Genomic DNA, 14,558 nt, shown 5'->3' on the forward strand with positions numbered 1-14,558 from the left:
ACTACTGTCAACCATTTTTATAATGAAGTAGTTTCTCTCAGAAGACATCTATTACCTCCTGATTATTATGGCTACAGTTTCAGCTTTTTGGTGCCAACTAGATTTTTTCCGAAGTGGACAGATTATCAACCGGTGTTGGAGATGCAGACACTGGCACGGTCTATCTCTGCTACCTCTCCTACCTGATTGCCTAAACATTTGTTTGTATGTAACTACATGTGCACAGGTGAATGTGCTATCAAAATCATTGTCTTATTAGAATGTTTCTGAGAAACCATCAAATACTGCCACCTGCTTGTTTCCTTGCCAGAATTCCTGGTCACTGTGAACCCTGGTCAGTATCACTGAAAAGGTGCGTCCACTATGGTCCTGATTAGAGTAAACTGCCCTGACATATAATGTTTATAACTAACAACTACAGGCTTAGTAACATTTTTATCTAATGCAGTATCTGTCTTAGTTACAATTTCTCTGTCATCTACATGCTAGGGTACAGGGCCGTGTAATATTCTGATGCAGCTACAGTTTTAGCATTACCTAGCACTACAAATGAACATGGTGGTTATTTTATCAGCTGCGCCATATGACATCGGCTATCTGAATTGCTCATGCTACATCTTGTTACACTAGAAACATGTTACTCCATCTCTATGTCATGTTTTTAAGTTAGTATTTTCCCCTTTAACTTTGTAACCTAATGTAAAGGGTTACCTTTCCCATGGCTCATGCCAGTAGCTGGTGCTATGTACTCCCATTCTTATGCATGTTTGCCTGGCTGCATGCTACATAGAGGTCACCCTTTTTTCTATTGCCTTACACCCCAGGTCTGCTAACCAGATTCTGAAGTACTTGTTCCTTTGTCATAAGGTCTCCTAGGATTTCCAAATTAGTAAATTGACATCCATTCACCTACAGATGAAAATAAGTGCTTTATTTTGCACTATCATCACTCACACTGTCATCTGTCTTTCTTTTATGCACTCTTATGTTTATATACCTTTTTGGTGTTGTTTTAATACTGTTGTAATTAACGAAATTTGAGAGTTTTTACACAGCATGCATTGCCTTATCCATAACTGCAGGTGTTTTAAAAGTCAGTTTAGTCTTGATTGCATGGCTTTTTTAAATGACTTAGTAAAACCAAAATTTAGCACTGATCTTGTTACCCAGGGTCAGGTTTTACACCCACTAATTCCATGGCCTTGACAGAGGTTCAGGAGTTTCCTCATACTGGTACTGCTTTTCTCTTCCCTGTGTTGTAATTGGTTCATGCTAATGCTCCTCTTCTTTCTCGCAAATGTCTTTCATAGTGGGCATATCAATTCCTTAACATACTAACAGAGGTAATTCCCTTCATTTTGCAATCATTCAGTTGTGATATCGACATTTTCAAATACTTTGCAGTACTCAGTTTTGCCTGTTTCCTAAATATTCTGCCTAAAAAATAAATTAACTGTTATGAAATATATATTGCTGTATATTTACCACTTTGCTCATCTGAGAAACAGCTTTTTGAAACACATAAACCAAACAAACATAGGACATAGCATATACTCCAGCATAGTATGCAAAACCTGGTACAATATTCCTGTGTACATTACACCAACACCCACAAGTCACATTTTTAAGCATCCCTAAGAGTACTTTCTGAACACCAGGCTTTGTACTTGCCTTTCTCCAGGTTAAACCGAACCATTTATTTTCCCATCCTAAATTCTTTCCCTTACATTTTCTCTGCTCACTTCCTCCTAGCAATCTGCTGTAGATTCACTATCTTTCTCTTACGGCTCTTAGCACTTTATCTTGTTTCTCTCTTTTGTTTCTTCTATATCATCATCTTTACATCTTTTTTTATCCTCTTCATTTCCACCATCCTTTGACCTTTCTTAGCTTATAACAATCTCCTAAATGTTCAATATGTACCATATTACTTTTTCTTTCTTCATAATATTCAAATATATTTGGGTAATTATATATACATATGTATGTTTTTGCCTGTCTCTGAATTAAGCATGATTTTTTTAATTCTGTTTTATATACACAATTTGTATTACGTTTTGATATTCTGACACACACACACACACACATATATATATATATATATATATATATATATATATATATATATATATATATATATCTGTATATCTATCTGTACATATATATATATATATATATATATATATATATATATATATATAAAATTTGTTTTAAGTCTTATGTAGTTTTTCAACCCGGACCGCCAATGAAAATGGGATATATGCCTAGTTAGAATTTCCTGTCAGTCAAATGTCAAATAAATGAAATACAAATGACAATAGGCCTTAATAGTGTATGGTGAATGTGCATTGTTGCCTTGGATAATAGCCAATACTTGTTAAGTTTAAATAAGCTTTATACTGCAAAGGTACAGATCATGGGCTCTTGGGATTTCACCCATCTCAGGCTGAGTCCCCAAGAACCTTTCAGTGCAACATTATCAAATTTAATTATAATGAGACTGAAATTATTTTACACATCCACGCACACACACACACACACACACACACACACACACACACACACACACACACACACACACACACATACACACACATTGTGCATGTTTGTGCACACACATGCACATGTGCATGCACATACACACAAGTTTTATAATGGACGTAAATTATAACTTAACAGCAACTTCCTCCATCCCAAGGTTAATGGTAAGCTCCACCAGCAAACCCCTCATTCCCAAGTTTACAGTAGACTGACACCAATGAGTAAAAAGTAACAAAATAAAAACATACCATAAGTGTTGGGATGGTGGCTAATGGTTAAGGTGTTTGCCTTATAAACACAAGTTGCAGGGTTTGAGTCTCACAAGGGATAATTAGCTAGCCTTAAAATGGTTCATAAGGGCAGTTAGCCTAGTACTACTCTATGAACCTATTTATTCTTAACATGTACCAGCCTTTAAAGAATTAAATGGCAACAGTTTAATTCTGAGAGGTCAGCACTGCCACTTTAAATAAATAAGTTAAAGCATTTATTTTCCAAGTAAATATATAAACATTACAAAGCTTGTGTAAAAGATTGGAAATAATCATAAAAAACAAAAAATAATCTATGTAACATACAAACTAAAATGTATTTGCCATGTGGCTAAAGGATGTACTGTGCTTTTCCTGGATGTGGCTTGCAAGGTAAAAACAGAATTTCTGAAGTTTCTGCAGGCAATAGATCCACAATATGAGCTGTATTTCAACAGTAGGAGACATTGCAGTAATGTCTGCAATTTTTATAACTTCTGTTACTTTTTGAATTAAATGTTTAGACCTGTTTTTATAAGTTCCACAGCAGAATTTTCTGTGGATTTTGAATTTTATAAAATGCACTTCCTGTTTCCAGAGTTGATACTTTGGTTGGGGGCAGACTAGCAACAACCTGCTCTTCAAATGCGTTAACAACATGTGACTTAGCCAGAATTTTCAAGCAGCAGCATCTGCAGCCAAAATCGTAAAGCAACATGCTTTGTAATAGTGCAGTCAAGATGCAACGCTTAATTCCATCACCAAGCCACAATATATTTGTACAATTACAAATGATGTTATTGGGCATTTTAAACATTTTCATTTACACATTACATTTTTGCTAAAATGCAGATATAGTACAGCTTCTTTTTGTTTTCTTTTTTAGCCAATTTTATATAGACTTTCTAATTTGATATACCACTAATACAATCACTTCATTATTCAGACAATTTCTTCTGAAACAAAATGACATTTTCTCAGATTAGTAGATTATTGTTGCTGTAAATTGTTTTTCAGAAAAGCAGCATATTCTACTGTTAACAATTATTACAAATTAAGTGGCTAAATAAATGTAGCGCTAGAAAACCTTTTAAAAATTGTAACTTATCCAGATTGATTAGATTAATCATCAGCATTGTGCACATTCCCATAAATGTGGTTGCGTGCAGTGTTCTCTGTCCATGATCCTGACAGTACTACCATTCATAAAAAATGAATAGTGCTCCATTTAGACCATGCATGCACACATGTGTACAATCATACTAATGGCAAGGTCTGTGTACTGACAATGCTTAGCTATCACCACACAGCCAAACACTGGGCAATGGCACCTCATCCAATCACCCTCTTTCATAATCCTACACGAAATATCAAAAGAAAAATCTGGCACTCAGAAAACTAGACTTTGTTGACCCTACAAACACCTGCACCCTTTCCCTGCCCTCTGGTCACTGCTGTAGGAATGTATGCCATTCCTAAGTCAGGATACATTTAGAGTTCATGAAATCAGTATTGTTTCAGTACTTGAAGTTAGACGAGAAAATTCCAGTAAGCAACTGCATTGTGCCCAGAAATGCAGTTTCTACAGAGTTATGTGTATTGATCCCATGTTTTAGTACGGCTGTAAATTGTAACTGCGGTGGTGGTGCTGCGGTAGCATTGTCGCTTCACAGTAAGACGTTGTCCTGTTCGATTCTCAGCTAGAGTGTCTTCTGTGTGGAGACATGCGTGAATGGGCGTACCTTCGTTGAAGGTTGTGTGTCGGGGCGGCAACTCAGCACGTAAAAATCTACTGCAACCCTTAACCGGGAAAAGCCAAAAGACACAACAACAACAACAAAAAAAGTCTTGCTGCTCCTACTACTACTGAAACAGTCTGGATAGCTTTCCTTCAAATTCATCCCATTTCTGCTTTCAAATCCTGGTATTTTAAAACTTTGTGTCTCTAAGTATGTAAGACACTATAATTACTAGGTACAGAAATTTGAATGATCAGTGCTACTTTTGTCTTGTTGTATTACTATTATATCTAGTTTTCTTGCATCTGTGTTTTTGAGCTTTTGGTAATGGGCAATCCCATGTGATGTAATCTTCATCACTGTTGATAATATTTATAACTCATGTCTCCAAAGCTTCTCATCTACTTCTTTATTGTAGTCTTTGCACATCCCCAGTGCAGCAGTCATGCAACATTATTGTGCCTTTCTGTATACAGATGCTCAAACATGATTGTACCACACCCAGCAATGAAATAAGTAAGTGTTTCTGCAGTTGTTTTACATATCCTATATTTGTCTGTTTCTTTCACTTTTTCAGTGGACTTTGTAGACCCACATGCATGTACCCCACTGGCTTAGGCCGCCATTATTAACCTTTCATCTTTTGGTTTGATTTCACTTCTCAATCATTTGTGTATCAAATCTTGGTCAATGTGTGGTTGTTCCAGAACATTTCTATAATTACCACTGCATTTGTGGAGTTTCCAATTTTTTTTCCTTCTGTTATGTTCCTTTTCTTTATATCATTCTTTTATTGTCACTTTCTGTTGCTATCTGAATTGTGTTTACTTATGGTTTGATTTTCTTGCCCACTTTTTTTCTGAAATGTTTCTGCTAAACTAAGCAGAGATGTCATCTTATACTTCTTCTCATGCTTTAAAATTTTTGCCGTGTTTGGATCTGATGAGGTCAGCAGATATGTGTGCAGTATCACAATTTCAGATATACACGTGTAGTCATTTTCAAGGAAGCCTATATCTTCTTCAGAGCAAGATATATATATATATATATATATATATATATATATATATATATATATATATATATATATATATAATCTGGGTATACAGTGTTTTTATATATCATGGTCTTTTTTGTGTGTCCAATTGATTTGATCATTTTTGGGGCCAGTCAATCACACTAAAGCTATAAGCTGGAAAAGGAAAAGCAAAATTATGTCTAGCAGTGACTTTATTCTGAGATGTCAAGGCAGTTTTCAATATTATCTTCAGAGTTCTGAAGTATTCCTTACTGAGCTTAATTCTCATTTATTCATGTTTTATTGTTGGCCCTTCATCTGTTCACAAATATTTATACACTCCTTCCTGTTCAAGTTCCTTTATATCACATTCCTGTCCCAGGTTATTTTTTTCTGGTGTTGTAGATTTCCTTTTTTAAATGTTGTGTTTCACATTTATCAAGACGAAATATCATTCTTATATCATCTGAGAAAGTTTAACCATTTGCAGTTGTGCTTTAAGCTCCTCAACTGATGAACTATACAGTTTAAAATCATCCACAAAAAAGTAGATGAGAGGTCTTTAAACACGTTTGGTTTCTGGGAGCTAAGCTGTAACCATATCTTAATCTGTTATGTAAACAGCTTAATGCATTACAGGTAAGACAAAACAGTAGTGGTGACAGTAACCCTGGAATATCCCCCTTTGAATTGTTGTCCCTATGATAGTAATTTGCCTTTTGCCATAACTTAGCTGCTAAGTCGTTTTCAATTGTTTGATAATCACTGCAATATATTTGATCTGTTTAGGGTTTATCTTATGTATCCATATGCATTGCCTTATCTATGAACGTGGGATGCTTTCAAATGCTTGCTTGTAATCTAGCTATGCCATGTTTAGATTCTTCTCCCTTTACAACTCTCTATTATGGCTTTGCTTAACAATGAATGATCACTGCCTGTGTGGAATTTTGTATGTTCTCCTAGGTTCTACATGGGTTTTCTCTAGGTAGAGCAGTTTCTTCTACCTCCCAGCTACATACAGTTTAGTTGGTTGGAATAAATTATCTCTATATGTTGCATTTACCCTTGTCCTTGTAATTTAAGTTGTAGATGAATAAGATCTAAGATAGTACATGGTTAACTCATACAGCTAAAGAATAGTAAAACAAAGGTATACAGATTATAAATGGAGGCTGAGTAAATGTATAGTGCAGGACTTTAGAGCTAAGGAGAAATCTTGATTGTTGGAGTTAATTAAAACATAATAATGACTAGGTCAGGAAAAAGGTGAAAATGGTAATTAAGTAGTTTGAGATGAAGATGAAAATAGAACAGATGGCATGAAGGAGAAATAAAGAAGAAAAACATAGGAAATATAGAACATTAAGGAGGGTAAGACTTAAGGCTGGGATTCTAAATGATGGTAAAGTACTTGTACTTTGGACATACACAGTGATTTAGACAGGAAAGAAATTATGGCTATGGCTGGAGATTATGAAGGGGTTAGCTTGAAGGTGATAGGGGAATGTACAGGTAGGTATTTAGTTAAGTGACTGAAAAGAGTACACAATTATAAATTGTGGTGATTATGCAGCAAAATATGGGAGTTACAAAGTATGAAAAATGCTGTAATGTTTTACTAGACGTTAGAAAAATAAAGAAAAAAAAAAGAAACTATCAGTAAGAGGAAGTGAAACTTGTATGGAAGAGGATGTGGAAGAAGGATGGCTAAGGGAGAACATATAGAACTAGATATGTGGGATGGCACTAAAATATGGGAAAACCATCTGACCCCCCTGGGCTCATCATTATATTTTATAAGCAAGTAAATCTGGAAATAATTTTCACTCCCTTGGAACTGAATATGGAGATAAAAGAAACATAGATTGATGCAATTATCGATCCTTGATATTAAGTAATTTTGTCAAAATTTGCAAGCAGCAATTACATTCAGTGGGGAAAAAGGAACTCATGAAATAAGGGTGTGTTCTGACACTTGATAAAGTATACCATTCATCAGCCTACAAATGGGGGAGCTAACCGTTCTAGCACAAGGCAGCAAAAAAAGCATGTAAAAGGGAAAACAACATTAGTTATAGCAAGACAGACAGCAGAAAGTTGGGTTGCAATGTTTGTGGGAATAAGAACATTAGACATAGGAACAAAATAAAGCTCTAAATGATTTTATGTTGTACTGGGGCAAGATAAGGATGCCCTCTGCCATCCATCTTAACTATGTTATGAAAAATATTACTTAGGAAGGTTCGATAATATCTTAACCTGGACATAAAGCTAGGCGGGGTGATATTAACTTCTCTGCGTATGCAGAAAATAAGGTATTGCATATTACTGTACCTGAAACAATTCATCAAGTAGACGAGGGTAATGAAGTTTTTAAGATGTTTAACTGTACATTAGACTGCATAATCTGTATCTCTTGCTACTGAATAAGAGGTCACATTCTAGCTTGCATATGGAGACCTGGTATTACCATATTAGCACTGGTTTAATACCAATAGTGCAATGACAATTATGTGGATACCTGCAATAGGACAATCACAATTATGTGGATACCTGCAGTAGGACAATGACAATTATGTGGATACCTGCAATGGGAAGTGATACTAAGGGACCACAGGGTGAAAGTACATTGTAAATACATTCTACATATGTCAGTGTCTTCAGCATCACTTGTTTGCATGCAAGATGAAGAGACAGCAAAGGCATCTAATCAGATTAGTGCATGGACTAGTAAACCAACCATTCATTAATTCGTTCTTTCATTCACTCAGTTGCTCGTTCATTCATTCATTCATTCATTCATTCATTCATTCATTCATTCATTCATTCATTCATTCATCCTTTCATCCTCTTCTACTTGTTTTACACCTTTCAGTGTGATGGAGAAGGTGTAACATATCCAAGCACTCAGTGCATGCAATGTAGAGGAAGTAATCCTTGATAGGAAGGCAGTCTGTTGCAAATGCATGAACCCGCACACTCTCAGTATCTTCATTAACCATCTTTAAAGACTGAAAACATATTAAATGCAGTTAAACTTGGCATATCTCTTATTTGTTAGGAATGCTTAGCTTTCTTTTTCTTGTTAGATCTTTTCTGTGGTTTCTGGAGACTTGCTAAGGTCATTATTACCACGTGTGCAGTATTAGTGGTACCAGCTCAGAAGTTCAGATCAGACTAAGATTTTGATAGCTATATGATTCAGACTTGGCTTGCATTTTAGTTCATTGAATATTGTATAAACGTGTAGTGATAGTCATATAATTATGGTGCTGTTATTTTGTATTGTAATGCATGTTTTTGATAAATTATCAGATGTTTGAGACCTGATAATGTAAGTCTCAGAACCCGGAAAAATAAACGGAGTCTTTCCAAGTAACAGAAATGTAAGAACTCACTATTACATGTTAACTTGTTAATGTTTTGTTTTTGTAGTTGTTGTTTTTTCTTTGTTTTTGTTTTCCCCCAGGGGTGAAAGTCGTCTTGCATCCCCACACCCCTTTTGTACCTGTGTGTACTATGAGATTGTTCTTCAGATAAGAGGGAAATTCTGTAAGATACAGCAGTTTCAGGAGTAGTATATATATTTCATTTTCCCACACTTTTCACAGTTCCAAGGAGTGCATTTACAGTCCTCAAACAAGCAATGGAAACCATGATTTTCATTAAATTTGTTTGTAATGAAATCTATTGAAGGAATTAAATGAGTATGTAACAGGAAAACATTGATTAGTGGATTATTCAAAGGCCATAGGAAAGCTTGAAATGATTATTGACCACCATTCTGTGCTTTACAACAATTATAATCATGTGCATTTGTTTTAAAATGAACTGCCTGTGGTAGAAATGTTGTCTGACTTCACTTCTTTTTTTGCTCCTGCACACAAATATGAATGTGTGTGCAAGCGCTTCGTTCCCTTTCCTTTTGCTAATATAATATTACAAGATTCATCCGAGTATCTTATAATCAAGAGTGACAGTAAAGCAGGAGTTTCTGAATAGAAAAACTATTTATTTTTCATGATGTGTTGAATGGCTTCTGATGTTTACAGTCACACAATCATTGTAAGAATATCATACTTAGAGCAAGACCCAAATATAAACTGTGTGCATGTCAAACATAACACAGTGGATATTAGTAGAAACATCTTTTGTTTGGTTACATTGAATTGAAATAGAAAACCCTATTCTTTGCTTTTTGACTTGCAGATGGCTTCCTACTTTGGGTACACAGTAGCAGTTGAAGATATTAATGGAGATGGGTAAGTTGCAGCAAACTGAATGCACATTAATTATAATGTTTATACTGCATGAGTTAATTCAGCAAATTAGTGTTGAATGCTTGCCACCATTTGACATGATTCATCAACTGTCTGAAATCAAATAATTTTTTCATACAATGACAATTAGGAAACCAAGAAAAAAAAATTATAGCATCTTTTCCCAGAATCACACTGCATGAATGTCAAGCACAGTCAGCATTTAAAGGGCCCCTAAAGTGCATTTTATCAACAGAGGTTAAATGAAATGTTGTTGATATATTGCTAGCCAAATGTATAAAATCAAATTTTTAAGAACATCTTTAAATAAAATAACATAATGAAGTCATATCAAATTAAGTACTGATTAAAGGAGACCTTTTGTTAAGTAATGGCTACAGTTAAGAAAAACAGTGATCTTATTTAATATGTTAGGAAAGTAAAAACATGCATATTATTCAAGATTATGTACAGTTAACTGGCAGAGAAATAACATTTTCAATTTATAAATAAGTAAAAAGCATTTACTGTATAAGTGACGCTCACATAATCTGAAAATGCACTCAGTAGAATTCTGAGATGCCTTCAAGACTATATAAGATCATATAACTCAGTGTGAGAGGTTTATGATGCACCTGAGATTTAGAAGGAATCAACAATCCAGGTTATGTCAAGATATTTGTATAGGATATGTAAGTAGGTTATCCTGGAGGTGGATTTTATGCAAATAGTGTATGAAATATCACCATTGGGCTTTTGAAATGATTCAGACAGCCACAGCTGTGCAACTAACCCTCTGATATGTGAATTAACCACAATTGTGCACATCAGGAATTTCTCAATTGTGCCAAGTTTTGCAGTGATGTAAGTCTCATAAATCTGTGTGCAGATATTGGCATAGGGACTTCATAGCTCTGCACTACCCCATTTCTGCACAGACATTTTCACATTTTGTAGAATAGACTATAAAGAGCTTCACAGATCAGAAATACTGTGGTGAGTGCGTGAGGTCAATTTTGGGCAGTTGGCATGCAAGGACACATGTAGAGGTCTTATTCTGTTTCCAGCTCTGATTTCACTTCACCTTTCAGGTGCATCTCACACTACATGATTTACAGCCCCATCCTTGTATCCCAGTCATTGTTTGAGTTTCCAAAAGAGAAGTATCCAAGTTCTAAATTTATTTCAGCAAATCAATAGGAGGAAGCAGAGAAAGAAACATGATGTGCTAATTTAATGCACTCCAATAATGACATTAACACACCTGGAAACATAATAGTACCTCTATTTACTGTTATGAGTCTTTTTTTGTTTAGAACTGTTTTACAAAAATGATCAAAACTGTAACAAGCTGTTCAAACTTTTGCTCTTTTTGTATTAAGAGTTTTGTTAATCAAATATGTAAATGGGAAATTGTATAACAAATTTTACCTGGCCAGTTATGATTCTGTAATTCAACAAGTACGGATTTGGAAATGGCATAATAAAATGACCAAATGAAGTATTTGAGATGAACTGGAGCATTTTTACCTAAAAATGGATGAAGCTAAAGATGCATAAATTTTCAACACATTTGTTGACCGGGTTTGTCTGGCTGAGCTAGTGGCTCATTTTCAGTGGGGTCCTATTAGAACGACGAAAATGAATTTTGTCAAATGCATTTTCATCGACACATAAAGAGCGAACAGGCAAAACAGTGAAGCAGCTGTTCAGTGAATTCTTTCCCTGGGAAATGTCACTTGACTGCTTTGTTGCTTTGCCATGTTCTGCACTGTAGTGTGATCCCTTGTCCGGTATAGCTCCTGAGCATAAATGTGCAAGAGTTACTGACTTTAGGGTTAGGGTGCGGGCTAAGGTAAGTGCATATGTATGAAAGTGTTTACTTTTTTGTTTTTTGCATTAGATATATGGTTGAGTTAAGTGCATATGTGTTTTAAGCTGTTTACTTTTGTTTTAGGGGGGGTAGAATTAGGGTTAAGGTAAGTGTGCATGTGTTTGGAACCATTTACGTAAATGTGCAACAGTTACTGACCTTAGGGTTAGGGTGCGGGTTAAGGTAAGTGTATATGTTTTAAAATGTTTACTTTTTTTTTCCGATAGATGTATGATTGGGTTACGTGTATATGTGTTTTCAGCCATTTACTGTTTTTAGGGGGGGGTACAATTAGGGTTAAGGTACGTGTGTATGTGTTTGGAAGTGTTTACTGTTTTTTTTTTTTTTTTGGTTGGAACAGCGATTTCTTTCCCTAGGAAAGAAATTGCTGTTCTGAGGTGTCGACATTTTCAGCTTTCACTGGAAAAGGGTTGATAAAACATCGTTCGCTGTTTTAAGCATTCAATGTTTCAATCTAGACCCATTTTCAGCAGATTCCCAGGGAGAAAAGCTCCACAGTGAGATAAAATTATACAACAGATACAAAAACTTAAAAATACTTTTCAGATTACATACACATAAAAAAAATTATACATTCAGGAGTACACAAAAAGTTTCAAAAACATCTGTACAATATTTGCAATGGGAGAGAAGTGATATAGAGAAACCAAAAAGAACTTTAGTGAGGCAAAACATTTTGAAAAGGAAATGCACATCTAGGATGGACTCAGTAAACCAGCATAGAATAAACTTCAGAGGTATATAGAAGGGGTTTGTGGTAATAAACATGGTATGAACTGGTGAGAGATAAAAGAGGAGAGACAGAAGCAGGTGACAAGGATAGTCTAAAAGATCAGCAGAATAACGTGTTTATAGTAAATTACCATTGAGTAATATGGAGAGAAATAGGAGAAAAAATACTGAAGAGGAAAGATGAGAGAAGGGAGGTTGGGATTGGAAAAGAATAGATAAAAGGAAGCTGTTAGCGGACAGTGCAGGTGGAAGATCAGACAAGGAAGAAGGGGTGTGAAAGGAAGTAGTGGGAGGGTATTAGTAAGATGGGCAGAGGGGAGAGAGAGGGGTGTTGGATATTAAGGAGAAAGAGGGTCAAGGGGGATGAGTGCAGTGGCAAGACCAGTTTTTCTTTAAGTATTCACGAGTGGCAGTTTTGAATTGTTTAGGGTGGTTATGTGACCTAATTTCTAGGGGTAGTTTGTTCCAGGATGTAGCAGGGTTGTAATTACAGAGTGTACAACCTGTTTTGGTCTTAGGTTTATAAATCTATAGCAGGTCTTGGTGGGAGCTGCAAAGTAGTCTAACAGGAGAGTATCTGGATATAACTGAAGTAAGGCTAGGACACAAGGAGGGCAAATATAGGATGGAGTGGATAAATTATAGTTGATAAAGTTTGAGGAGGTGAGGAAATTCTAACCAGTCTAATTGCTTAAGAGATATGCAGTGGTGCGACGTATAGGTTTGGTTTGCGGAGAATCTGGCCACTTCATTATAGGCAGTTTCTAGTTTGGTGAGGAGCGTGGAGTTCAGATTTGTGAATAATTGACAGCTTTATAATGGAGTAGGAAGAAGAAATGCATGAGAGTTATTTTGGATCTGTTGGTTAAGAATTTCTTGTTGCGGTAAAGGTGTCCTAGTTTCTGATGTGTCTTTTTAATACTGTTTGTGGCATGTGCATGAAATTTAAGCTGATCATCTCTTATGACTCCTAGCAGTTTTGGACTAGTTTCTGCAGTGATGATTGTGTTGTTGCTAGATTGAATAGTAAAATTAGATTTGAGATTAGAGTGGTTCTTAGGGAGAAGGAGTAAGAGCTTAGATGTTCATCATGTCTTACTGTTGCAGTCCTTACAAAATGGGTTATCTGGCTCCCGGTAGCCCACAGTCGGCCAGAATACAAAAGTCCTTGGTATATGACATCAGCTGTCTTCAGTTTAAGCCTGATTTCAGGATGTCAGGTACAAAAGAAGGCAGTCGACAGCATTTCCTCTGTATTTCTTGCCGCGGAGCCCAAAGCAGAAGCTTTTTGCACGAGTGCCAGTCGGCTGAGTACCTTCTTTTTGTATTCCAACGGCTTAGTTGAAGACATCCTCGGGTAAGCACCCTGTTGGGGACCCTCTTTTCTTGCTTTAACGAATGTCAGAGAAAGTTAATAACTGTCTTGCCTGTGGAAAACAGATTCCGCACCATGATTTTAACTCATATTGTATCACTTGTTTGGGCCTTGAGCATGGCATCCCTAATTGTGTTCTCTGTTTCAACCTGTGTACCATTCACTGTAGAGCTGGGATCTAGTTCAAGCATTTCAGAGTTGGCCTAAGTTCATCGGTATGGGGACTTCTGGTCTCCCGACTTCAGATGTTCCTAAGAAGTGCAAGGATAAGGACCGTGACAGGCTTAGGGTCAAATTAACCAATGACGGCCCTGTTAAGGTGGTTGTCAGCCCAGCAGTAGTCAGTGAGGCACTTTCTTTACCCCTGCAGTCCATGGATGGTCAGCAGCAGGCATCTGCAGCAAACTTTTCTGAGTCCTCCACCTTCCACTTTGTCTTCGGACCCTCCGCAAGTCACTGCCTCTGATGGATCCAGAGCCGCTTAGCAGGCACCAGCTTCTGAGGCCTCTTTTCTCTGACCGGAGACCAGATCCAGACTGACGACCTTGGTTCAGACTTCTGCAGTGGCTAGGCCTCCAGAGTCCCTCCGGCTTTCTAGCAGGCCTTTCAGCCGAAAATCTACTCCAAAGCAGGTGCCGGCCTCCCCTCAAATGCCTCAGTCTCAGATGATTAAGATGGCTAGTGATCTCTTGACCCTTATCAGGGGCTGTCAGCCACCTCCTTCTAAGAGGGCTAGGGAAGTGTCC

At 36.5% G+C, this 14,558-nt stretch overlaps 1 protein-coding gene across 1 annotated transcript in view; it reads left to right on the plus strand.

Moving 5' to 3' along the window:
* The window catches only part of ITGA8 (integrin subunit alpha 8), a 1,841,490-nt gene that overhangs the window by 791,316 nt on the left and 1,035,616 nt on the right, over positions 1-14,558 (plus strand). The window contains exon 11 of the mRNA XM_044067504.1: positions 9,762-9,814. Within this exon, the coding sequence (XP_043923439.1) occupies positions 9,762-9,814 (53 nt within the window). The remainder of the gene's footprint in view (positions 1-9,761; positions 9,815-14,558) is intronic.

Source organism: Protopterus annectens, chromosome 3.part1, assembly GCF_019279795.1.
Source record: "Protopterus annectens isolate FY-2018-M chromosome 3.part1, PAN1.0, whole genome shotgun sequence".
NCBI classification, from domain to species: domain Eukaryota; kingdom Metazoa; phylum Chordata; order Ceratodontiformes; family Protopteridae; genus Protopterus; species Protopterus annectens.